This window comes from Arachis ipaensis, chromosome B1 (genome assembly GCF_059453495.1).
Source record: "Arachis ipaensis isolate K30076 ecotype BB chromosome B1, ASM5945349v1, whole genome shotgun sequence".
Lineage (NCBI taxonomy): Eukaryota > Viridiplantae > Streptophyta > Magnoliopsida > Fabales > Fabaceae > Arachis > Arachis ipaensis.
The window spans coordinates 53059546-53087105 of record NC_142436.1 but is presented as its reverse complement, the minus strand read 5'-3'; the positions used below and the strand labels follow the sequence as shown (position 1 = coordinate 53087105).

Here is a 27560-nt window from a genome sequence, read left to right as displayed (position 1 = left end):
CCTTTCTATCTCTCTCTTTGTGCTGATTTCTTGTTAATTTCTCTACTCCTCGATGAGAATGTCGCAATCAGAATCGATTTGATGAAGAAACAACTTGCTACTTTTCGATCCCAGCTTGAAGATTTTGCTCGCAAGCACAAGGTTCCTCACGCTCCTTCATCTCCTTCAAATTATGATGATTCTCAATAATTTGATTTTAATCCACAGCTTTGAGGCAAAATGAATAGACTTAATCTTGTGTCCTTCCAATTACTATTATTATTTTTCAATAGTAGATGTTTTAAATGCAAAGGAAATAGTCTTTATGAATTTTGGTAAACGGATTTGTTGTCATTTCAAGTGAAAATTGATTAACGTTTGTGATTCATAAGCATCTTTAGTTATTTTTTTTATTAGTTTTTTGAATAAAGTTAGTAATTTTCTTATTGTAATTGAGATTTTTGTACTTTAATCAATGTTTCTTGAAATTGCTTTAAGCTATGATATGTTTAAAATATTGTGAAAGAAAATTAGCACGAACAAGGATGAAGAAAGGCAAGTCAGAGAGCTCCTGGACAATCCAAGCAAAAGCTACGTCCAACGCAGTCCATCTTGCGTTGAACACAGCCAAACAAAGAGCCCGTGGATGTCCAAGCAATAGCTGCGTTCAATTCACCATCACCATGCGTCCAACATATCCACCAAGCCCCTCCGTTCAATGTACCATCACCAGCGTTCAATGCAGCTGTCTCATGCATTCAATGCAGCCTCCACAAGCACCTCCAATAGTTGTCCATATTAGCTGCGTTCAACGCAGCCCACCACGCGTCCAACGCAACACGAACATATGCTTTTAGGATCCTAAATTTGGGCCTTGCGTTCAACGTACCTACCTTGCATCTAACACACCTCATGGGCCAGCTCCGAGGGCCTCATAATCCTTCACTAATCCTCCCAAACTTCAAATACTTACTCTGATGATCGAAGATTAAGCACAAACCCATGATATCAAGTTTTGTTTGCCAATTATGAAGATCATCTATAACTTAACTTGAGAGAGAAAAATATATGAAAAGACTTGATTAGATTAGATTTGATTCTGTTTTCTTTAATTGAATTTGGAATTTTGAATTTTAGGTTTAGGGTTAGCATTTAAAAAGAGTGAGAGACATACGTGCGGAGACTTCTGGCAGCCATCTCAATTCATTGTTTTTGTTTTCAAGCATATCATGAGTCATCAATCACCTTTGTTAAGGTTAGGATCTCTGTTAATTCCAATGGACTAATATTATTGCTTTTCTACTATGATTAATGCATTGCTATTTTCTTAAGAAGCAAGTTTCGTTTTTCATCACAAGGATTTGAATGTATTGGGAAATAATTCTAATCTGAATTGAATTCTATTATCACCTTGAAAAAGTTGGCTATTGGAATTTAGTTTGAAACTTCTTCTCATAATTCTCAAATTTTTGAAAACTGGTTTTGATAAATGACACAAAATCAACTAGGTTTAGTTCTTAAGAATTGTGTCGTTTTGAATCAGTAAACGTGCCTCACCTCTTATCATAATTACTTGGTCAAGGAATTGACGATTTGTTAGGTTAAGAGAAATTAAACTACCAACGGATGGGGTTTGATTAATTATGGTTTGCCATTGATACATCTTTGCATGATCAAAGTAGATAGTGAAAAGTATTTTTCCTTAAGTCTAAACAACTCCGAAGCTTTAACACTTTTATTCATACTACTTTCTAAATCATTTACAAGCTACTTTCATTTTATTCATTGTTTTTTATATCAAATACCTTTCAAACTAAAGTTCTAATTTGTCTGATTAGAGTTGTCAATTAATTATTGTTGCTTAATCCATTAATCCTCATGGGAATGATAACCCACTCTACTCACCATGGTATTGTTTGATACGATTCGGTACAGTTGCTGAGATTTGAAAAATATCCATCAAGTTTTTGGCACCATTGTCAGAGATTAATTAAGATTGACAACTACCAGTTAATTGATATTCTAAATTAGACCTTTTCTTTTTTTGTTTTTTACTTATCAGAAATTTCCTTCACTGTAATGTTGGAAATTCCAAAATTTGTTTTTCATGTTGTCTGTGTGCATTATGCATAGCAATAAAGACAAAGAGCTTCTCTAGTTTAATCCTAAAATTGAACTAACCCTCTGGCGATTGAGAAAGCAAGTTGAAAATCAGAGGATATATAGTAGAAGAATCTGAGAGCAGCATGGCAGACAATAACAACAACAATCCCAACAACAACAATGCCAATGCTAGAAGAATACTGGGAGATTTTGCCACCCCCACTTCTGGAAGCTGTGGAAGTAGCTTAATAAGGCCTACTGGGGAAGTAAATAACTTTGAATTGAAGTCTGAACTCATCCAGTTGGTGCAACAAAATCAATTTTATGGTGGCCCCTTTGAAGATCCAAACTTGCACATATCCAACTTCCTATTAATATGTGACACAGTCAAGAGTAATGGAGTCTCCTCTGAAGCTTACAAATTGAGATTGTTCCCATTCTCTATAAGGGATAGAGCCAAGTAGTGGCTCCAAACACAACCCCTAGAAAGAATCTCCACATGGGATGATTTGGTAAATAATTTTTCAACTAAATTTTTTTCACCACAAAAATTGGCCAAGCTAAGATATGATGTCCAAACCTTTAGCCAAAGGGATGGAGAACTTGTAAGAATCGAAAATAATTAACTGATTAATTAACGTAAAATAATAATAAATTAATTGTCCAAAAATAGGTTAAAAATATAGAAGTCTTAATTTTAAAATTTGGAAGTGAGATTTGAATTCAGTAGAATTTTCTGAGTTGGAAAATGTAATTTTCTGCGAAAAATTGCGTAAAAACGCATGCTGGTAAATTAGCCAGCAGTACTGGCTTAAGTCTGTCCGGTACTATGTGAGAGTAATAAAAACGATAGAAAAACTTAGAAAAATAATTAAAATTGAAAACTGGACGCTAATTCTAAAGGTTTGGCCCAAAATTGGGCCAAACGGGCCAAAAATACTAACGGGTTAGACCAGACTCAAGTTGGGTCCAAGCCCAACATATAAAATCCTTCTTTAATGAGCATTCAGCTCATAACACCCACATAACTCAAGAGCATGCAGCTGAAATGAGAAGAGAGGTGAGGGTTTCAAAATACTATTCACATCTATGTTCAATTGATTATAACTTGAGCAATAGAGCTCCGATTCGCATGCCGTTTATGACTACGCGAAGCTCTTGCTGAATCCGTCACTTATAGCTAGATACTGTGGTAAGATTTTTGAGAATTCCTACCCAATTCTTAGTCCTTATGAGTTTTAAAAATTTGGCTATAGTTATTGATTGATTTTTGTAATTTTGGGTGTTTAAGTACACTAACACTTAATTTCTATTGGATTTTGTCCCAATCAATGTTGGATAAGGTAAGCTTGTTCTTGACTCTTGTGAAATTGTGTATTTAGGAACCCTAGATATTAATTTTTATGAATTAATTGTGTATAGCTTGATAATTGTGATATTGGGTGATGGTATTTTTGTGGAAGAACGAATTTCCCAAAACACCAAAAACTCACCGGCAAGTGTACCGGGTCGTATCAAGTAGTAAAACTCACTTAGAGTGAGGTCGATCCCACAGGGATTGATGGATCAAGCAACTTTAGTGGGTGATTAGTTTAGTCAAGCTAACATTGAGTGATTTGAGTGACAATTGAAACAACAGAAAGTAAATGACAAGAAGAATTAAAGTGCAGAAAGTAATATTGGACAGAAGCTTAAAGAGCAAAAAATGTAAATTGCAAGAATCTTAAATGACAAGAAATGTAAATTGCATAAATTGTAAAGGGGGTTGGGTGCAGAATATTTAAAGAGAGCAACAGATCAAATTCAGAACAATTACAGTAAAGGTAAATGTGCAGGAAAGTAAATTGAGAGTTGCAGCAAATCTAAACAGAAAGGGAAAATTTCAGTGAAGGATCAAAACAGAAAATTAAAATGACTTGAAGAATTTAAAAGCAGGAAAGCAGTGCTTAATTTGCAGCAATTTAAAAGAAGGTTGAAGATCTCAAGGAATCAAAGAGACTAGAAAACAAGTCTAGATCTCACTCCCTTCCTAGATCCAACAAGAGAATAATTGCAGAAAAGTTAAAGAACAGATTGCAGAAGAAGAAGATTTAAAACAGCAAATGAAATTTTGAATTATGCAGTAAAAGAACAAGAGAGAATTCAAGGTGAGATTGAAACAGAATTTCTTCAATTCTCCAGCCAAAATTCAAAACAGAAAATGAAAACTAAAGAGAGAGTTCTCAAATGGAGCCAGTCCCTCTACCCTCCAACGGAGCTCCCCTTTGAAAATGGGAATGATGCCTTTATATAGGCTTTTACAAAAATAAAATGAAATTGAAATGAAAAACAAATTAAATGAAAATCCTAATTCTAGCTTGTTCTTGTGCCTTTGAGTGATGATGTGGGCTTTGCTTGCTTTGGATTTGAGGAGAAATGGGTTTGGTTGGCCTTGATTCAATTTGGAGAGGAATTGAATTTAAATGAAATTTTAGTTGAATTTTTGGCCCATGTGAAAGTTGCTCCCAGGAGAAAGCTCAGTTGGAAAATCCAACTTAGCTTTCAAGTGTGCTGCCATCCGTGTCAAAATTGGTGCGCGTCCAGCCTTGGTTGTGTGCCAAAATTGTGCGCCAAAGTTCCTTGGTGCCTTGGGTCCGTGTCAATTTGTGGGGGAGAAGGGGGGAGGTAGTGCTCAGTTGGAAAAACCAACTTAGCTTTCCTTGGTGGTGCCTTGCTTTCGGCCTCAAGGTCTCAGGTTCAACACTTGGTGGAGGCACTTTTGTGAGCTTTTTTTCTTGCATTTTCATGAGTGGGAGCCCGATAAAGCTCAGTTGGGAAAGTGAACTGAGCTTTATTTTGCTTTCCTTGTTTTCCTTGTGTCTCCCCCTTCGAGCCTTGGTGGAAGCATTGGCTGATTTTTTTGCTTATTTTTAGCCCTTAAAGATGCATTTCACCTGTACCTCAATTTCGTGCCAAATATGGACTATGATACATCATTGGAAAGCTCTGAATGTCAGCTTTCCAACGCAACTGGAAGCACATCAATTGAACGTCTGTAGCTCAAGTTATTGCCCTTTGAAGGAGGCATGGTCATGCTGTAAACGCCCAGATTTTAACTTAGCGAATTTTCTTGCCTCCAAGCACATTTTTCTTGTACGGCAAAGCTAAGTTCACTTAGTGAACTGAGCTTTGTGTGCTGATTGTTCATACTTCCTTGATTTGGTCATGGGCCACGCTTTTAAAAGCGTGGCCTAAGGCTCCAAAGTGTGCTCCAACTTCAAAGTGTGCCCCAAAGCTCTTTTTTTCTCCTTTTTAGCTTATTTTGTGCTTCTTTGCTTCTTTTTCTTCTTATTTCCTACCAAATTTATAAAATTAAAAGATCAAGGAAATATACCATTTAAGCATAAAAGAATGCAATATTTAAGCACTAATTATCAATTTCTTGTATGAAAAAGCATAGAAAAACATGACATGATGACATGTCATCACAACACCAAACTTAAACCTTGCTTGTCCCCAAGCAAGAAAAGAATCATGCAATAAAGATTGACAATCCATGGTAAGAAGAATAGCAACTCAATGTTCATGGTAGGCTAGTTTTCTATGCATGCTACAATCACAAAAGAAATGTAAATGATTGATGCTTCTATCTAGCTCATTTTATGAAATCTTTTTCTTATATTTCTTCCTTGAAACAAGCTTTTGCTTTTCTTATTAGTTTCTCCTTTTGGGTGCTTTGCCCCATGAGTTAATAACAAAGCTACGATTCTAAATGCTTTGTTTTCAGCTATTACCACTTGATACATAAGCACCACAAGCATTTAATTAGAGGACTTCATTAAGCTCATTTTTCTTTTCTTTTCTTGACTCTCTAATCATTGATGCTCAGAACCTTGAGCTTTGAGGGAGTGCTTTTGCACTTGAGCCTAGCCTTGACTTCTAAGTGTTTTGTTTTCAAGCATTTGACTTGATACATAAACACCACAAGTACTTAACAAATTAATTGTCATTGGTACTCAGAGCCTTCAGCTTTCTCATTCTTTCCCTTTTTCTTTTCTTGCTTTAATTGTATTTGCTTCTTCAAGGTTTTCATGATTTTCAAAAGATTTCACAAAATGTCATAGATGAAAACTTCAATTAAATAAAATCCAATGCAATTGAGCGACAATTAATCATACTAGCTTTCCAAAACTTATATGCACATGCTAAATTCTTCTTTAATTCCTTGTTTGTTTATGATCATGATGCTCTATTGCTTTTGAACTCACAAAACTCAAGTTGGTAATCATAATGGCATGGCAACATGTTACAAATCAATATTCAAACTATGCTTATTCATACCACACATGCATACAGAGAATATAAAGACAATCATGCAAAATAAAGTGCTGGAAACAAAGGAGAGGACAAGGAACTTTACAACCTTGTAGTCCATCTTCTCTATTGTTGTCATTTTCCTCTTATTCTTCCCTTTCCCTTGCCAAACTCAGAATGCTTGCTCATCCTCAAGCAACAATTAGAACAATGGCTATGGGGCTAAGATGGATCATGAATGTCTTATACAATGAATTATTAGTAGCACATGTGTTTTAAGTAAGCAAAATTAAAGATAATAATCAAGGCACAAGAAACAGAGACATTGTGATTGCATAGATGAGAAGGTGTGCACAATACATTGCATAAAAGATAAGTGGCACACCAAACTTAGTGTGACACTTTTACTTGGAATCAATGCAAGTATCCAGTAAAGATTGGAAGCAAATTGTGTTGCATAGCAACACCAAACTTAGAATGCAATCCTATGTCCATTTATTTGAATTAAAACTAAGCAAGTGAAATTGTTATTTGTTAAGTACAATCACCAAGCCAAGAATATGTCATGAATAAAACTCTCTCGGTAATGTATTAACAAACACAATGAATAAGTAAACTAAAATGAGAGCATTAAAAACAGAGAATTAACTAAAGTAAACAGAATAACAAAATATCAAACCAAAAGAAAATTAACACTGCAAAGACATTATGGTTATGCAGACAAGTGGTGTTGCTGAATGATTTGCATAGAAAAATAGGTGGCACACCAAACTTAGAATCTTGGTGTGTCACTTTCATTTTTGATTTGATGCAATCATCCAAAAAGATTGAAAACAATTTGTTGCAAGGCAACACCAAAGTTAGAATGTAACCATATGCCAATTTATTGAATTTGAACAAAGCAAGGAGAAAAAAATGTACCTACTGTCTACCTGTTCTTTACTTTCTTCCTCTTTTTCCAATTTGTTAAGAGAAATGACTTCAAAGGAGGAGAAGTTTCAGCTACTGTCCCTTGCCTTGGCCTTTCCTCAGCAAGCTTCCTTTTGCAAATGGCTTGATTGATCTTGCTTGCTGGATCAGGGACAGGGTTGGTGCTCTTGTTAGTTGCCTTCACTTCTTTGAATCCAAGTCTTGGTTGCTGTGTGATTATTGGAGTTTTGTATTCATCCAGAGCCTCTTGAACTGGTGGTTCCATGAACTCCTCCTTCATGTACTTCTCTGCCTCACTTGAGTTTGGAATGACTTCCTCACTTTCTTGCTCCTCCACTTCCTCTTTTACACTCAACATTTGTTTTAATAGCTCTTTCATGGAGGAGGTTTGTTAATCTTCCCAACATTTCTTCATCTCCTCTTCATATCTTTTAATCTCAGATTCAATTGTTGAGACTTTTTGGTCCAGGTGGGTTTGAGGAGGTTGTGAGTGTTCAGGTTCTTTTGTCACCTCAAGTGTAGTTTCATTTTCAAGTATTTCCACCATCTCTTCCTTTTTCACTAAAAATTCACTTGATTCAGTAGCCTCTTTCTCTTGTTTTTCCTCTTTTTTCATTGTACTCACCAACTGAGCTAGCTGCACTTCCATGTTTTTGAGGGACGTTTCTTGTTCTTCCCAGTACTTCTTTGTCTCCTCCGTAAATCTTTTGAGCATGGACTCAAGTTTTGAGAGTCTTTGGCTATTGGAAGTTTGTTTTGGTTGTGAGTCTTTGGCTATTGGATAATCTCTCATGTGACTTGACTGCTCAGAATTTGCAGTTTCTTGGTAATACTCCCAGCCACCATTAGAATCATGACTTGCATCATTTTGTGGTGGTGAGAAGTATCCCATATGATTCTCTTGCTCATCTTGTGTCTCTGAAGCAAATCTCCATGAATTGGAGTGCTCAGAATGTGTATTCTCTTGGTGATATTCCCAGCCACCATTAGAGATTGGCGATGGTGGGTAATATCCCATAAAACATGTTTGATCATAAGATGAGTTGAACTCCATTTGAGTTTTGTAAAACACAACACCAAGGAAAATTGAAATTCATATCTCAGAGATGAATTTCTTAGTGAGGCAATAACTCAAACACCTTGGTTTCAACTTAGAACAGAGAACAAAAATAAAGAAAATGCTTGATCTAGACTTCTCACCCACTTAATCATTGTTGATCTAAATCAATCCCCGGCAACGGCGCCAAAAACTTGATGGTATTTTTGTGGAAGAACGAATTTCCCAAAACACCAAAAACTCACCGGCAAGTGTACCGGGTCGTATCAAGTAGTAAAACTCACTTAGAGTGAGGTCGATCCCACAGGGATTGATGGATCAAGCAACTTTAGTGGGTGATTAGTTTAGTCAAGCTAACATTGAGTGATTTGAGTGACAATTGAAACAACAGAAAGTAAATGACAAGAAGAATTAAAGTGCAGAAAGTAATATTGGACAGAAGCTTAAAGAGCAAGAAATGTAAATTGCAAGAATCTTAAATGACAAGAAATGTAAATTGCATAAATTGTAAAGGGGGTTGGGTGCAGAATATTTAAAGAGAGCAACAGATCAAATTCAGAACAATTACAGTAAAGGTAAATGTGCAAGAAAGTAAATTGAGAGTTGCAGCAAATCTAAACAGAAAGGGAAAATTTCAGTGAAGGATCAAAACAGAAAATTAAAATGACTTGAAGAATTTAAAAGCAGGAAAGCAGTGCTTAATTTGCAGCAATTTAAAAGAAAGTTGAAGATCTCAAGGAATCAAAGAGACTAGAAAACAAGTCTAGATCTCACTCCCTTCCTAGATCCAACAAGAGAATAATTGCAGAAAAGTTAAAGAACAGATTGCAGAAGAAGAAGATTTAAAACAGCAAATGAAATTTTGAATTATGCAGTAAAAGAACAAGAGAGAATTCAAGGTGAGATTGAAACAGAATTTCTTCAATTCTCCAGCCAAAATTCAAAACAGAAAATGAAAACTAAAGAGAGAGTTCTCAAATGGAGCCAGTCCCTCTACCCTCCAATGGAGCTCCCCTTTGAAAATGGGAATGATGCCTTTATATAGGCTTTTACAAAAATAAAATGAAATTGAAATGAAAAACAAATTAAATGAAAATCCTAATTCTAGCTTGTTCTTGTGCCTTTGAGTGATGATGTGGGCTTTGCTTGCTTTGGATTTGAGGAGAAATGGGTTTGGTTGGCCTTGATTCAATTTGGAGAGGAATTGAATTTAAATGAAATTTTAGTTGAATTTTTGGCCCATGTGAAAGTTGCTCCCAGGAGAAAGCTCAGTTGGAAAATCCAACTTAGCTTTCAAGTGTGCTGCCATCCGTGTCAAAATTGGTGCGCGTCCAGCCTTGGTTGTGTGCCAAAATTGTGCGCCAAAGTTCCTTGGTGCCTTGGGTCCGTGTCAATTTGTGGGGGAGAAGGGGGGAGGTAGTGCTCAGTTGGAAAAACCAACTTAGCTTTCCTTGGTGGTGCCTTGCTTTCGGCCTCAAGGTCTCAGGTTCAACACTTGGTGGAGGCACTTTTGTGAGCTTTTTTTCTTGCATTTTCATGAGTGGGAGCCCGATAAAGCTCAGTTGGGAAAGTGAACTGAGCTTTATTTTGCTTTCCTTGTTTTCCTTGTGTCTCCCCCTTCGAGCCTTGGTGGAAGCATTGGCTGATTTTTTTGCTTATTTTTAGCCCTTAAAGATGCATTTCACCTGTGCCTCAATTTCGTGCCAAATATGGACTATGATACATCGTTGGAAAGCTCTAAATGTCAGCTTTCCAACGCAACTGAAAGCACATCAATTGGACGTCTGTAGCTCAAGTTATTGCCCTTTGAAGGAGGCATGGTCATGGTGAGTGTTAATTTTGATGATAAATATTGATGATGATATTGGGTTTTAAATATTGTGGTTGGTGTTGATATTGACTGGTGGTGAATGATATTTATAAAGAGTTAAATTGTGTGAAAATTATTAAGGTTGAGATGTTGATTTATGAATTGTGAATTCTTGTTGAATTATGGTGGAAAGATTGAGTGAAATGGATGTTGAGTTTATTGAAGTACAATGGAATCATAAAGTGTAGTATGTGGTATTGTTTTGTGATAAAATTGAGTAGGTTTTGGTTTGGTTTGATTTTGGAATTTGGAAATTAGGGAACTTTGATGATTTTGTGTAAAACTTGTTTTTTCACAAATTTTGGTGAGGCATAACTTGGCCTCCAGACCCCCATTTTTTATGAAACTAGATTTTTATGAAAGTTGGGTCCGAGATTTTTAAGATGTTTGAAGAACAAATGGAAAATGCTTTAAAACAAGAAAGTTATGCATGTTTGAAATTCGGTGCAAAAATCTAAAATTCTACAGCTTTAAAATTTTTCCAAGTCTGCTAAGGCTTGTGTACGCGGCACATGCACGCGTACGTGGGTAATGGCTTCTGTCCAGCACTTCCATGTATCCGGTGCATGGACGCATACGCGGCATGGCCCAATTTTACTTGGATGCGTACGTGGGTACTGCATGCATACACGTACACCCAAATTTCAAGGTATGCGTATGCGGGACAGGGGTTTGCGTACGCAAGACTCCTGTTTTGCTGAAAAATTATTTTCTTCACTTTTCAAGGGTTCTCTACTCTTGCAAACTCCTTTATCTACTGTTTAAGATTGTTAACTAGTAATTGACACTTGAGACTAATGAGAAAAAGTTAGAAGGCTTAAATTAGATAAAGATAGTTAAATCTTAGAAGACTCACACTTAGGTGTAGTATGAATTGTGGGTGACTCTGAGTGAGTTGGTGGAGAGTTCTTTGATACTGAATGGAGGACACATGATGTGATGATGATCTTATTTTGAGATTGAGAACATTGAGGCATGAATACCGAACATGATGAAACTCAGAATGAGCTGAGAGATTTTTACTATGAATCATTAAACAGTTTTTGAATAATATTGATGAGCTATATATATAAGGGCCGGGTTCGTCTCGCTTATGTTGAGTTGTAGACATAAGGCGTGGGGTTCGTCCCTTTTACACTGAGGTGTGAGGGCTGTGGTTGAAGTCCCGCTCACATATTTTCAGTCATAAGGGTGGCCGAGCACTATATCTTAGGGAAAGTGAGCCGGGCACTATATCCCAAGGGGTTTCCATTTATAAACGTGACCGAAAGCAACATTCCCATGGAAATGTGTCGGGTTGGCAGTTGAACCGAAATTGTGATATCACAGCCAATAGGACAGGCATTCATCATATGCATTTTCTATCTATTTAATTGCTTTGTCTATTTGCATCCTATGCCTAATTGTATAACATGTTTAACTGCTTCTTGATTTAGCTTCCATATATAGACATTACTTGTGTATTACTTGTATGCAATTACTTGTGTTTTCTATGGAGACATGGGAGGTTCGGTAGGCGGTGGCGATGGGATCGCGTGGAGGTTAGGCTGGTGAAGGCTGTGGGACAGCGGTGTTGGTTTAGTTAGAAATTTCCTAAGTTAGATAACCTCTATTTCATTATGGTTTCAAGTTATGGTTTTAAATTTAGCATTGCTTTAAGTTTGAATATTAAGTTTGATGTGAAGTTCTAGGATTGCCCTTGGCGTCCCGGAACCTTATATCTTACATTACTGGGTACTGTTACCATACTGAGAACCTCCGGTTCTTATACCATATATTGTTGTTATTTTTCAGATACAAGTCGTAACCCACTTCGGTGATATGCGAGATGGTGACGGAGCAGAGGATCTTTTATCACCTTTTGTATTTTGGAGTATGTTGTTATAGACCTTCTCTCATTTTTTTATCTTTGTTGCCTTAGAGGCTTGACTTTGAGAGATAAGTTATATAAGCTGTTTTAACTCAAAAATTCTTTATCGTCTGTATGTAACTAGTCGGCCTAAACTCCGCGGGCTATGGCTAGAGTTCTTATGACTATCATACTTATATATATATATATATATATATATATATATATATATATATATATATATATATATATTGATTATTATTGTATTATGTCTTATGTGTATCTTGTTCCTTTACGCTTCTAGTTATCGTGTAAACGCTTCGTGCTTTGCTGTTCCTGGGTTGAGCTGAAATTCTTCATCAGACTTCTCGTATTATTATTCCTTTCTATATGTATATATTATCGTATAAGTCTTAGAACTGTCGTGGCACTTAGTTATCCTTTACTTTACGACATGAGGTAAGGCTTAGGGTAATTAGGGTATTACATAACTTCTTTTTGATGCTTGGGATAAATACAAAGAGATGCTAAGAAAATGCCCTAGTAATATGTTCCCTGATTGGGTGTAACTTTAAATATTCTATGATAGAATTTCCCATGCCTCAAGAACTCTACTTGACTCCTCAACTGGAGGATCATTATAGAGAAACAATAGAGGAGGCCTTGAAGTTAATTGATATAGTGGCTAACAACCAATATATATGTATTCAACTAAGAAAATCATGAAGGAAGGAGTGATGAAGTTGAATGCAATGGACTCACTTTTTGCACAAAACAAGATGATGTCTCAACAAATATGCTCACTCACCAAGTAAATGGGACAGATACAAGTATCTGTAGTGGGAACTCAAGTTGTTGCCTGTAATTTGTGTGGAAGAGCTTACAAGGATGAAGAATGTGGGATACTCAAGGAAGAATAGGTACCCACTAAGTAAGTGAACTACAAAGGAAACTTTCAAAAACTACCACAACATGATACCTTTGCTAAGACCTACAATCCAGGATGGAAAAATCACCCAAAATTTAGTTGGGGGAACCGAGAACAAAGAAGCTCCAATGCACCCTATCAACAACAAGCCTCACCCATGTAATCACAATTCACAAATACATAAAAAAGTCTCCTCTATTGAAATCAAACTCTCCTCCCTTGAAACCACTATTGAAAAACTATCTCATTTCACTGCCACCCTAGCCAAATCAACTTCCACTTTCATGCAACAAACAAAGAGCTTCATGGATGAGACAAGAGCTAACTTTAAGAACCAAGGTGCTTCGATTAGAAATTTTGAAGTGCAAGTAGACCAAATTGCTAAGAAGTTGGCAACGAGACCCACTAACACTTTTTCAAGTGATACAATGTCCAATCCAAGAGAAGAGTTCAAGGCCATTAGCTTGAGGAGTGGAAGAGTGCTTAAGAAAAAGAATGAGGACCAAGTTGAAAAGTCCATAGAGGCAAAGGAGAAGTAAGAGAAGAAGGGTGTTGTCCATTTACCAACCGAGGCCCCAAAGGAGAAGTAAGTAGTGAAAGCATTCCAACAAAGGCTCAAGGCACAGAACTAAGAGAAGTAATACTCCAAATTTTTGGAGGTGTTTAGGAAGCTTCAAATCAACATTTCCTTCATAGAAATATTGGATTAAATACCCCTCTACACTAAATTTATGAAGGAGTTTCTATCCAAGAAGAGGATCATGAGGGAAGATGAGATAGTGGTTATGACTAAGGAGTGTGGTGTAATTTTCCAAAAAGATTTGCCAAAGAAGCTGAAAGATCCAGGGAGCTTCAAAATTTCATGTACCATTGGAACCACCACCTTTGAGAAGGCACTGTATGATTTAGGGAAAAGCATCAATCTCATGCCATTTTCCATAATGAAGAAGCTACAAATCAAAGAGATAAAACCAACAAGAATAGCTCTACAAATGGGGGATAGATCAATAAAGTATGCACAAGGAGTAGCTGAGAATATCTTGGTCAAGGTGGGAAAGTTTTTCTTCCAAGCAGATTTTGTGATCCTTGACATGGAGAAGGATGAGAATGCCTCCATCATTCTATGAAGACCATTTCTAGCCATTGAAAGAGCTCTCATTGATGCAGAAAAGAGTAAATTAATGTCGAGGGTGCATGATAAACACTTAATTTTTCATGTCTTCAAAACCATGTATCATCCAAATGAGAAGGAGAATTGCATGAAGGGTGATTCAACTGATCCAAATATGAAGGAAGCACCTAATAAAGCACCTTTAAAAGTGCCATCTTTATGCATTAAAGTAAATGAAAAGCTGGAAATAGTGGAACAAATTGCAAATACAACAATAAAAGAAGGGGATGCACCACCACCCAAATTAATTTGCAAAGAAGCTCCTCGTACAATCAAGTGTGCATTATCAAGCAAGGAGGAAAAAAAAGACTCTGAAGAAGATCAAAGGTTGGAAAGATAAGAGGATCCTTACAAGAGACTTTTCATCTGGACAAAAAGAGCTACAATTCTATCCCCCATCATGGATATTTCCAGAAAAATCCAACACATGGTCAAGGCCCTATACAGTGAATAAGATTCTTTTCTTTGAACATATTAAACTCATAGATGAAGATAAGAGGAGGAAATTCACAGTGAGAGGAGAGAAGTTGAAGTACCATGATCAACCTTTAACTTAGTAAGAACCAACCGTCAAGCTAGTAATGTTAAAAGAGTTCTTGTTAGGAGGCAACCCAACCGTCGGTAACCTTTTATTTTGCCTTTGATTTTATATTTTTATTTGAATAAGGTTTTGTAGCACTTGTTTGCAATTTTACTGGATAAATCATGATCATTCAACATACATCTTTATCATATTCCGTCACCTGTGTTTGTCTTTGTTGTTTAAGGACAAGCAACCACTCTAAGTTTGGTTTTGGAGGCTACGTGGAACATAGCCTAGAAGAACAAAAAGGGAGGTAACTCTGTTTTTAAGCTTCAAATTCCTTATATCTATTTTTGCCTTTAGTTGATAATCATGATTCATTCCTCTTCATTTCACCTTACCTTTGAATTTACTTGTTCCCAAAATCTATAGACATGTAACAAAGGATTTCTAAACAGATTATTTTCAATAAGCTAAAGATTCTTTTATTTTTTATTTTGGGACAAGTAAGATTAAGAAAAATGGGAGTCTGATAATGTGATTGTGTAATGAGGTTGCATGTTTGTAAAAACCTGCATGGGAAACTCTAAGACATGGAATGAAGTTTAGAGAAGTATTATGGAGGTTCCTTGAAGCATCAAGAAAAGAAAAAGAAAAACAACAAGAAAGGCTCAAGGCTCTGAGCACTAATAGCTAGGAAAGTTAAAAAGAAACAAAACTCAAAGAGGTTCATAGTTAAGTGCTTGTTGTGTTGCTGTGTCAAGGGGAGAGGCTTGAGCAAGTAAATCTGAGGGGTGTTTTATCACCCGATACCTTGAACCAACTGGTTTGGGAGTGTCGATTGAAAAGTCATCTTAAATTTCCACCTTGAGATAGAACATTTAGAGTCAAAGCCAAGTGCAAATAACTCTCCAAAAAGAGCTAAGAAAGGAAAATAAGTGTAGCCAAGAAAAGAAAATAATGATCACAACAAAAGAAAGAAAAGGGAACGCTACCTTCAAGGTAAAAACTTATAAAGAGATGATAAACCACTATTTTATGCTTTATCTTGTGCTCAATTGAGTGGATTTTATCAATCTTTCATACACTTATTCATATGATTTGCATGAGTTTACGTTTTCCTTCTTGATTTTGTGCTATGATTGAAAACATGCTTCTTTGGCCTTTAAATTACTAACTTTAATCCTCTCTTATTATCATTCGATGCCGTGATATGTGTGTTAAGTGATTTCAGAGATTACAGGGCAAGAATGGTTCAGAGGATGGAAAGAAAGCATGCAAAAGTGGAAGGAATACAAGAAGTTGAAGAAATTGCTAAGCTGTCCAGCCTGACCTCTTCGCACTCAAATGGTCATAACTTGAGCTACAAAGGTCCAAATGAGATGGTTCCAGTTGCGTTGGAAAGCTAACATCTGGGGCTTCGCAACGATATAAAATTTATCATAGTTGCCTCGAAGCCAGGTGACACGAACGCGTGGATCACGCGGATGCGTGACCTGGCAGAAACGCAATCCACGCAAACGCATGGACGACGCTTCCGCGTCACTTTCCCGCGACCTGTACGTACCAGAATATGCTGGGGTTGATTTCTAGGCTGTTTTGACCCAGTTTTTAGCCCAAAAAATACAGATTAGAGGCTATAAAGTGGGGAAATACATCCATTCATCAACATGCCTTCAATTATTCACTTTTGATAATTTAGATGTAGTTTTTAGAGAGAGAGGTTCTCTCTTCTCTCTTAGGTTTTAGGATTAGGATTCCTCTTAAAGGATTTAGGATTTCTACTCTTCATCAGGTTCAATATTCCTTTTACTTTATTTTTCTCTTTTAGTTTCAGATACTTTAATGCTCTCATTTAATTACTTATATTTCCAATTTGGCTTATGAACTCTTTATGTTTAGATTGATTTTCTCTTATTAATGCAATTGAGGTACTTCAGATCTAAGATTCTTATTTAGCTTTTTATATTATTGGCTTTAATTGATTAACTGAAAGCTCTTGAGTTATCAACTATCCATGATTGGTTGTTATGTCGGCTAATTGACTGGTATTCCACTAACTCTAGTCTTTCCTTAGGAGTTGGCTAGGACTTGGGAATCTAACTAATTAGTTCACTTGAATTTCTCTTGCTTTCATAAGGGTTAACTAAGTGGGATTAACTTCCATTATCATAAGAGTAACTAGGATAGGACTTTCGAATTTTTATACCTTGCCAAGAGTTTATTTTACAATTATTTATTTATTTTATTTGTCATTTAAATTACTTGTTCCTTACTTTCAAAACCCCCAATTTACAAAACTCATAATCAATAATAAGAACATACCTCCCTGCAGTTCCTTGAGAAGACAACCCGAGGTTTAAATACTTCGGTTATCAATTTTAAAGAGGCTTGTTACTTGTGACAACCAAAACGTTTGTACGAAAGAATTTTCTGTTGGTTTAGAAGCTATACTTACAACGCGATCATATTTTTATATTTCTTTAACGATAGAAAACCGATCGTCAAAATGGCGCCGTTGCCGGGGAATTGCAAACGTGTGCCTTATTATTGGTTATTGTAAATATTTGCTTTTTGCTTGTTTATTTGTTTTTATTTTTGTTTTTATTCTTGCTTTTTCGTAAATTAAGAGGTTATTGTTTTTTATTTAGTTATTAAAAATTTTTTTTTTTCAAAAATTTGTTCTTGGTGTTAATCTTGATCTTCAAGTTGTTATTCGTGTTCATCTTGACCTTCAAGTTGTTCTTAGTTGTTTTCTTCGTTTTGATCTAAAAAATTTTAAGTTTGGTGTCATTTTATTGTTTTTCTCTTTCATCATTAAATTAAAAAAAATATCTTTTCTATTTATTTTAATTAAATTTTTGAAATTTGCATTAAAAAAAATTCAGATTTTTATTTTAAAATTTTTATCTTATCTTATCTTAGTTTTAAATTTCTAAATTCATATCTTTTTCAAAAATCATATCTTTATCAAAATCTTATCTTATCTTATTTCAAAATAAAATTTCAAATTTCAATATTTAAATTTCAAAATTCAAATTTCAAATTTAAATTTAAAATTTTAAAAATCAAACCTTTTCAAAATTTAAATCTTTTTCAAAATTTTATCTTATATTGTGACTTTTACAAAATTCAAATTTCAAAATTTAAAATTCAAATTTCAAATTTCAACTTCAAAATTTAAATTTCAAAATTTAATTTTCAAATTCAAAATTAAAATTTTAATAACCTTTTAATTTAAATTTGTTTTTTTTTTTTTCGTTTTTAATTTTTATTTGCTATTATGAGTTCTCACCCCCATCGCTTTGAGTTTGGTCCCAATGCTGTTGCAAGGAATGGAAATTATAACAGGAACATGCATCAAGGTCAAAACAATCAGAGATGGAAGGAGCCACGAGGATCTGATCAACCCTTTCGGCAACATCACCTTCCAAGATACCATGTACAACGACCATCCTAAAATGCATGCCAAGATAATAGATATGGTGGACCCCCTTGTAGTTACCGGCAAGCTCCATCATATGCCAATGAACCACCTCCTCAAAATAGCTTTGGACCACCATACTCACAAGCCCCTTTCCACCATTCACCTCCATATGACACTAACCCGTATCCACCATACCAACCACCTTATGAGCCAAATGAACCCTCATATCCACCCCAACCTCCAATGGATGACAGACTTCGTGTTCTTCTTCAAGGGGAAGCGAAGATGCAAAGGAGTATACTGGAACTCACGACTGCCTTAACCGAGGTAGTAAATATAATAGTTTCCTGACATCTGAGCACTCAAAGAACTCCCATGGCTACATGTGGAGAATCAAAAGAAGAGCAAAGCATGAAGGAGACACTAGAAACTTCGGTGGACAATGAGGAACATGGCTTTGTATTGGAACAAGTGGAGGAAGCCATAATAGTTGCAGAGAAAGAAGTGGTTGAAGATTTAGGAGATGCTGAACCTCCATGGGAAAGTCAGGTTATAGAACCTCCTTCCAAGGCAATTGAAATTGATACTGAGGAGGGTGTACAACTGATGAGCGGATAATTTATACGCTTTTTGACATTGTTTTTAGTATGTTTTTAGTAGGATCTAGTTACTTTTAGGGATGTTTTCATTAGTTTTTATGTTAAATTCACATTTCTGGACTTTACTATGAGTTTGTGTGTTTTTCTGTGATTTCAGGTATTTTCTGGTTGAAATTGAGGGGCTTGAGTAGAAATCTGATTCAGAGGTTGAAGAAGGACTGCTGATGCTGTTGGATTCTGACCTCCCTGCACTCAAAGTGGATTTTCTGGAGCTACAGAACTCCAATTGCGTTGGAAAGTAGACATCCAGGGCTTTCCAGCAATATATAATAGTTCATACTTTGGCCAAGAATTGACGACGTAAACTGGCGTTCAACGCCAGCCTTCTGCCCAAATCTGGCGTCCAGCGCCAGAAAAGGATCCAAAACCAGAGTTGAACGCCCAAACTGGCACAGAAACGGGCGTTCAACTCCACAAATGGCCTTTGAACGTGCTACACTTAAGCTCAGCCCAAATACACACCAAGTGGGCCCAGGAAGTGGATTTATGCATCAATTACTTACTCATGTAAACCCTAGTGACTAGTTTATTATAAATAGGACCTTTTACTAGTCTTTTTGACCATCTTTGGTCTCAGTTTTATTCCATTGTTCATCTTGGGATTACCTTATGATCCTTTGATCACGTTTTAGGGGGCTGGCCATCTCGGCCATGCCTGAACCTTCACTTATGTATTTTCATACGGTAGAGTTTCTACACTCCATAGATTAAGGTGTGGAGCTCTGCTATTCCTCAAAGATTAATGCAAAGTACTACTGTTTTCTATTCAATTCTTCTTATTTCGCTTCCAAGATATCCATTCGCACCCAAGAACGTGATGAAGGTGATGATTATGTGTGACGCTCATCATCCTTCTCCCTTATGAACGCGTGCCTGACAAACACTTCTGTTCTACATGAATTAAGCTAGAATGAATATCTCTTAGATCTCCTAACCAGAATCTACGCAAGAAGCTCATTTCCATGAGATCCCTGAGATGCCTCAAATGCACTTTCCTCCACAAAATTATTGGGAGCAAATCAACACCTCCCTAGGAGAATTGAGTTCCAATATGGGACAACTAAGGGTGGAACATCAAGAGCACTCCATCATGATGCATGAAATAAGAGAAGATCAAAAGGCAATGAGGGAGGAGCAACAAAGACAAGGAAGAGACATAGAAGAGCTCAAGGACATCATTGGTTCCTCAAGAAGGAAACGCCACCATCACTAAGGTGGATTCATTCCTTGTTCTTCTTACTTCTGTTTTTCGTTTTCTATGTTATGTGCCTATCTATGTTTGTGTCTTCACTACATGATCATTAGTAGTTAGTAACTTTGTCTTAAAGATATGAATGTCCTATGAATCCATCACCTCTCTTAAATGAAAAATGTTTTAATTCAAAAGAACAAGAAGTACATGAGTTTCGAATTTATCCTTGAACTTAGCTTAATTATATTGATGTGGTGACAATGCTTCTTGTTTTCTGAATGTATGCTTGAACAGTGCATATGTCTTTTGAAGTTGAATGTTAAATATGTTAGCTCTTGAAAGAATGATGACTAGGAGACATGTTATTTGATAATCTGAAAAATCATAAAAATGATTCTTGAAGCAAGAAAAAGCAGCAAAAAACAAAGCTTGCAGAAAAAAAAAAAAGAGAAAAAAAATAGGCGAAAAAAAAAATAGAAAGAAAAAGAAAAAGCAAGCAGAAAAAGCCAATAACCCTTAAAACCAAAAGGCAAGGGCAAATAAAAAGGATCCCAAGGCTTTGAGCATCAGTGGATAGGAGGACCTAAAGGAATAAAATCCTGGTCTAAGCGGCTAACCCAAGCTGTCCCTAACCATGTGCTTGTGGCGTGTAGGTGTCAAGTGAAAACTTGAGACTGAGCGGTTAAAGTCCAGGTCCGAAGCAAAAACAAAGAGTGTGCTTAAGAACCCTGGACACCTCTAATTGGGGACTCTAGCAAAGCTGAGTCACAATCTGAAAAGGTTCACCCAATTATGTGTCTGTGGCATTTATGTATCCGGTGGTAATACTGGAAAACAAAGTGCTTAGGGCCACGGCCAAGACTCATAAAGAAGCTGTGTTCAAGAATCATCATACTGAACTAGGAGAGTCAATAACACTATTCGAAATCTGAAGTTCCTATAGATGCCAATCATTCTGAACCTCAATGGATAAAGTGAGATGCCAAAACTATTCAAGAGGCAAAAAGCTATAAGTCCCGCTCATATGATTGGAGCTATGTTTCATTGATAGTTTGGAATTTATAGTATATTCTCTTCTTTTTATCCTATTTGATTTTCAGTTGCTTGGGGACAAGCAACAATTTAAGTTTGGTGTTGTGATGAGCGGATAATTTATACGCTTTTTGACATTGTTTTTAGTATGTTTTTAGTAGGATCTAGTTACTTTTAGGGATGTTTTCATTAGTTTTTATGTTAAATTCACATTTCTGGACTTTACTATGAGTTTGTGTGTTTTTCTGTGATTTCAAGTATTTTCTGGTTGAAATTGAGGGACTTGAGCAGAAATCTGATTCAGAGGTTGAAGAAGGACTGCTGATGCTGTTGGATTCTGACCTCCCTGCACTCAAAGTGAATTTTCTGGAGCTACAGAACTCGAAATGGCGCGCTTCTAATTGCGTTGGAAAGTAGACATCCAGGGCTTTCCAGAAATATATAATAGTTCATACTTTGGCCAAGAATTGACGATGTAAACTGGCGTTCAACGCCAGCCTTCTGCCCAAATCTGGCGTCCAGCGCCAGAAAAGGATCCAAAACCAGAGTTGAACGCCCAAACTGGCACAGAAACGGGCGTTCAACTCCACAAATGGCCTCTGCACGTGCTACACTTAAGCTCAGCCCAAATACACACCAAGTGGGCCCAGGAAGTGGATTTATGCATCAATTACTTACTCATGTAAACCCTAGTGACTAGTTTATTATAAATAGGACCTTTTACTAGTCTTTTTGACCATCTTTGGTCTCAGTTTTATTCCATTGTTCATCTTGGGATTACCTTATGATCCTTTGATCACGTTTTAGGGGGCTGGCCATCTCGGCCATGCCTGAACCTTCACTTATGTATTTTCATACGGTAGAGTTTCTACACTCCATAGATTAAGGTGTGGAGCTCTGCTGTTCCTCAAAGATTAATGCAAAGTACTACTGTTTTCTATTCAATTCTTCTTATTTCGCTTCCAAGATATCCATTCGCACCCAAGAACGTGATGAAGGTGATGATTATGTGTGACGCTCATCATCCTTCTCCCTTATGAACGCGTGCCTGACAAACACTTCTGTTCTACATGAATTAAGCTAGAATGAATATCTCTTAGATCTCCTAACCAGAATCTTCGTGGCGTAAGCTAGAATGATGGCGGCATTCAAGAGTATCCGGAAGGTCTAAACCTTGTCTGTGGTATTCTGAGTAGGATTCAATGATTGAATGACTGTGACGAGCTTCAAACTCGCGATTGTTGGGCGTTAGTGACAGACGCAAAAGGAGGGTGAATCCTATTCCAGCATGATCGAGAACCGACAGATGAATAGCCGTGCCGTGACAGGGTGCGTGAGCATATTATTCACTGAGAGGAGGGGATGTAGCCACTGACAACGGTGATGCCCTTGCATAAAGCCAGCCATGGAAAGGAGTAAGACTGATTGGATGAAGATAGCAGGAAAGCAGAGGTTCAGAGGAACGAAAAGCATCTCCATTCTCTTATCTGAAATTCTCACCAATGAATTACATAAGTATCTCTATCCCTATTTTATTATATAATATTCGAAAACACCATTATTATTTTATATCCGCCTGACTGAGATTTACAAGGTGACCATAGCTTGCTTCATACCAACAATCTCCGTGGGATTCGACCCTTACTCACGTAAGGTATTACTTGGACGACCCAGTGCACTTGCTGGTTAGTTGTATCGAAGTTGTGACAATTATGAATTAAGATCAGAGCACTAAGCTTTGGAGCCATTACCAGGATTTGTTCGAGCCTGGAGATCACAATTTCGTGCACCAAGTTTTTGGCGCCGTTGCCGGGGATTGTTTGTGTATGGACAACTAACGGTTCATCCTGTTGCTCAGATTAGGTAATTTTCTTTTTATTTTATTTTCAAAAATTTTTCAAAAATATTTCTAAAAATTTCTCATCTGTTTTCGAAAAAAATAAAATGTTTTCAAAAAAATTTTATTCAAGATTTTTAAGAATGAATTCCAGTGTTTCATGAAGCATGTGAAGCCTGGCTGGCTGTAAAGCCATGTCTAAATTCTTTTGGACTGAGGCTTCCAAACCATCAGAGGTAAGTTACATACTTGATAAATGATGAGCAGCAATTTGTTATCAAGATCAATATACTCTGATGTTAAAATGCTGAAGCTTGGCTGGCCATTGGCCATGTCTAGTGTTTTGGACTGGAGCTTTCATTGAAAGCTTGGCTGGCTAGTGAGCCATGTCTAATTCCTGGACTGAAGCTTTAGACTAAGAATGCAAGATTCCTGGAATTCATATTAAAAATTTTGGAATCCTTATTTTTCTTTTTCATATTATTTTCGAAAAAAATCCAAAAAAATTAGAAAATCATAAAAATCAAAAATATTTTGTTTCTTGTTTAAGTCTTGAGTCATATCATAAGTTTGGTGTCACTTGCATATGCATCTAGCATTTTTCGAAAATATCATGCATTCATAGTGTTCTTCATGATCTTCAAGTTGTTCTTGGTAAGTCTTCTTGTTTGATCTTGATGATTTTTTGTTTTGTGTCTTTTCATGTTTATCATATGCATTCTTGAATTCTTAGTGTCTAAGCATTAAAGAATTCTAAGTTTGGTGTCTTGCATGTTTTCTTTGCATTAAAAATTTTTTCAAAATTATGTCTATGATGTTCATCTTGACATTCAAAGTGTTCTTGGTGTTCATATTGACAATCATAGCATTCTTGCATGCATCACATGTTTTGATCTAAAAATTTCATGCATTGCATCTTTTTAGTGTTTTTGTCTCTCATCATAAAAATTCAAAAAAATCAAAAAAATATCTTTCCCTTTTTCTCTCATCAAATTTGAAAATTTGAGTTGACTTTTTCAAAAATTTTTAAAATCAAGTTGTTTCTTATGAGTCAAATCAAATTTTCAATTTGAAAATCTTATCTTTTTCAAAATCTTTTTCAAAAATCAAATCTTTTTCAAAATTCTTAGTTATTTTCGAAAATTCCAAAAATATTTTTCAAAAATCTTTTTTTTTATTTTTATATCAAATTTTCGAAAATAACATAATCAATTAATGTTTTGATTCAAAAATTTGAAGTTTGTTACTTGCTTGTTAAGAAAGATTCAAACTTTAAGTTCTAGAATCATATCTTGTGACTTCTTATGAATCAAGTCATTAATTGAGATTTTAAAAATCAAATCCTTTTCAAAACTAATTTCAATCATATCTTTTCAAAAATATCTTCTTATCTTATCTTTTTCAAAAATATCTTTTCAAAATATCTTTTCTAACTTCCTAACTTCTTATCTTTTCAAAATTTATTTCAACTAACTAACTAACTTTTTGTTTGTTTCTTAACTTTTTCAAAACTACCTAACTAACTCTCTCTCTCTCTAATTTTCGAAAATATCTCCCCTCTTTTTCAAAATTTCTTTTTAATTTATTAATTATTTTAATTTTTAAAATCTTAATTTTCGAAAATTTCTAACATTTTTCAAAAACCATTTTTCAAAAATCACTAACTCTTTTTCAAAATAATTTTCGAAAATTATCCCTCCCCCATCTCATTCTATTTATTCATTCATATCCTAACATCTCATCTCACATCTCTTCCATCCGTACAGTTATGTTTCTTCCTTTACATCACATCCTTTATCTCCCCCTCTTCTTCTACTCACACAGGGATCCCTATACTGTGATATAAAGGATCTCTATTATTATTATTATTTTTCTGTGCCCTCTTCTTTGTCATATGAGCAGGAGCAAGGATAAGAACATTCTTGTGGAAGCAGATCCAGAACCTGAAAGGACTCTGAAGAGAAAATTAAGAGAAGCTAAAATACAACAATCCAGAGAAAACCTTTCAGAAATTTTCGAACAGGAAGAGGAGATGGCAGCCGAAAATAATAATAATGTAAGGAAGATGCTTGGTGACTTTACTGCACCTAATTCCAATTTACATGGAAGAAGCATCTCCATTCCTGCCATTGGAGCAAACAACTTTGAGCTGAAACCTCAATTAGTTTCTCTGATGCAGCAGAACTGCAAGTTTTATGGACTTCCATCTGAAGATCCTTTTCAGTTCTTAACTGAATTCTTGCAGATATGTGATACTGTTAAGACTAATGGAGTAGATCCTGAAGTCTACAGGCTCATGCTTTTCCCTTTTGCTGTAAGAGACAGAGCTAGATTATGGTTGGATTCTCAACCCAAAGACAGCCTGAACTCTTGGGATAAGCTGGTCACGGCTTTCTTAGCCAAGTACTTTCCTCCTCAAAAGCTGAGCAAGCTTAGAGCTGATGTTCAAACCTTCAGACAGAAAGAAGGTGAATCCCTCTATGAAGCTTGGGAAAGATACAAACAGTTGACCAAAAAGTGTCCTTCTGACATGCTTTCAGAATGGACCATCCTGGATATATTCTATGATGGTTTATCTGAGTTATCAAAGATGTCATTGGACACTTCTGCAGGTGGATCCATTCACCTAAAGAAAACGCCTGCAGAAGCTCAAGAACTCATTGACATGGTTGCTAATAACCAGTTTATGTACACTTCTGAAAGGAATCCTGTGAGTAATGGGACGCCTATGAAGAAGGGAGTTCTTGAGGTTGATACTCTGAATGCCATATTGGCTCAGAATAAAATATTGACTCAGCAAGTCAATATGATTTCTCAAAGTCTGCATGGAATGCAAGCTGCATCCAACAATACTCAAGAGGCATCTTCTGAAGAAGAAGCTTATGATCCTGAAAACCCTGCAATAGCAGAGGTAAATTATTTAGGTGAACCTTATGGAAACACCTATAACTCATCATGGAGAAATCATCAAAATTTCTCATGGAAGGATCAAAAGCCCCAACAAGGCTTTAATAATGGTGGAAGAAACAGGTTTAACAATAATAAACCTTTTCCATCATCAACTCGGCAACAGACAGAGAAATCTGAACAAAATGCTTCTAATTTAGCAAATCTAGTCTCTGATCTATCTAAGGCCACTGTAAGTTTCATGAATGAAACAAGGTCTTCCATTAGAAATTTGGAAGCACAAGTGGGCCAGCTGAGTAAAAGGATCACTGAAATCCCTCCTAGTACTCTCCCAAGCAATACAGAAGAGAACCCAAAAGGAGAGTGCAAGGCCATTGACATAAGCGCCATGGCCGAACCTGTGAGGAGAGGAGAGGACGTGAATCCCAAGGAGGAAGACCTCCTGGGACGTCCAGTGGTCAATAAGGAGCTTCCCTCTGAGGAACCAAAGGACTCTGAGACTCATCTAGAGACCATAGAGATCCCATTGAACCTCCTTATGCCCTTCATGAGCTTTGATGAGTATTCCTCTGAAGAGAATGAGGATGTTACTGAAGAGCAAACTGCCAAGTTTCTTGGTGTAATCATGAAGCTGAATGCCAAATTATTTGGCATTGATGCTTGGGAAGTTGAACCTTGTTCATCAATGAACTAAGTGATCTGGATCAACTGACATTGCCTCAGAAGAGACAGGATCCTGGAAAGTTCATAATCCCTTGTACCATAGGCACCATGATCTTTAAGGCTCTGTGTGACCTTGGTTCAGGGATAAACCTCATGCCCCTCTCTGTAATAGAGAAACTGGGAATCTATGGGGTGCAAGCTGCTAAAATATCATTAGAGATGGTAGACAGCTCAAGAAAACAGGCTTATGGACAAGTAGAGGACGTGTTAGTAAAGGTTGAAGGCCTTTACATCCCTGCTGATTTCATAGTCCTGGATACTGGAAAGGAAGAGGATGAATCCATCATCCTAGGAAGACCTTTCCTGGCCACAGCAAGAGCTGTGATTGATGTTGACAGAGGTGAAATATTCCTTCAATGGAATGAGAACTCCCTTGTATTCAAAACTCAAGGATCTCCCTCTGCAACCATGGAGAGGAAGCAGCAAAAGCTTCTCTCCCAGCAGAGTCAACCAGAGCCCCCACAGTCAAACTCTAAGTTTGGTGTTGGGAGGCCACAACCAAACTCTAAGTTTGGTGTTGAACTCCCATATCCAAACTCTAAGTTTGGTGTTGGAGAGTCTCAACAAAGCTCTGCACATCTGTGAGGCTCCATGAGAGCCCACTGTCAAGCTATTGACATTAAAGAAGCGCTTGTTGGGAGGCAACCCAATGTTTATCTAATTATTATTTTTATTGTTTTTCATGTTTTCTTAGGTTCATGATCATGTGGAATCACAAAATAAACATAAAAATTGAAAACGGAATCAAAAACAGCAGAAGAAAAATCACACCCTGGAGGAGCATCTGTCTGGCGTTCAGCGCCAGAACAGAGCATGGTTCTGGCGCTGAACGCCCAAAATGGGCAGCTTCTGGGCGCTGAACGCCAGAACAGGCATGGTTCTGGCGTTCAACGCCAGAAATGGCACACAGATGGGTGTTGAACGCCCAAAATGGCCACCAACCTGGCGCTGAACGCCCAGAGTTGGATACAAAGGCATTTTTACATGCCTAATGGGTGCAGGGATGTAAATCCTTGAACACCTCAGGATCTGTGGACCCCACAGGATCCCCACCTACCTCCACTCACTTCTTCTCACCAC

General features: G+C 36.6%; 1 protein-coding gene and 1 non-coding gene across 2 annotated transcripts; one reads left to right on the top strand and one right to left on the bottom strand.

Annotated features, from left to right (window-relative positions):
- The first annotated feature begins 13770 nt into the window (after nt 1-13770).
- Nucleotides 13771-14136, top strand: LOC107606555 (uncharacterized). Its single transcript, XM_016308609.1, has one exon. It carries the CDS (start codon nt 13771-13773, stop codon nt 14134-14136), a length of 366 nt encoding a protein of 121 aa, XP_016164095.1.
- Nucleotides 14137-25278: 11142 nt separating this feature from the next.
- Nucleotides 25279-25386, bottom strand: LOC148576582 (small nucleolar RNA R71). Its single transcript, XR_015903224.1, has one exon. It is a non-coding gene; the product is annotated as a small nucleolar RNA R71 (small nucleolar RNA).
- Between the last annotated feature and the right edge of the window lie 2174 nt (nt 25387-27560).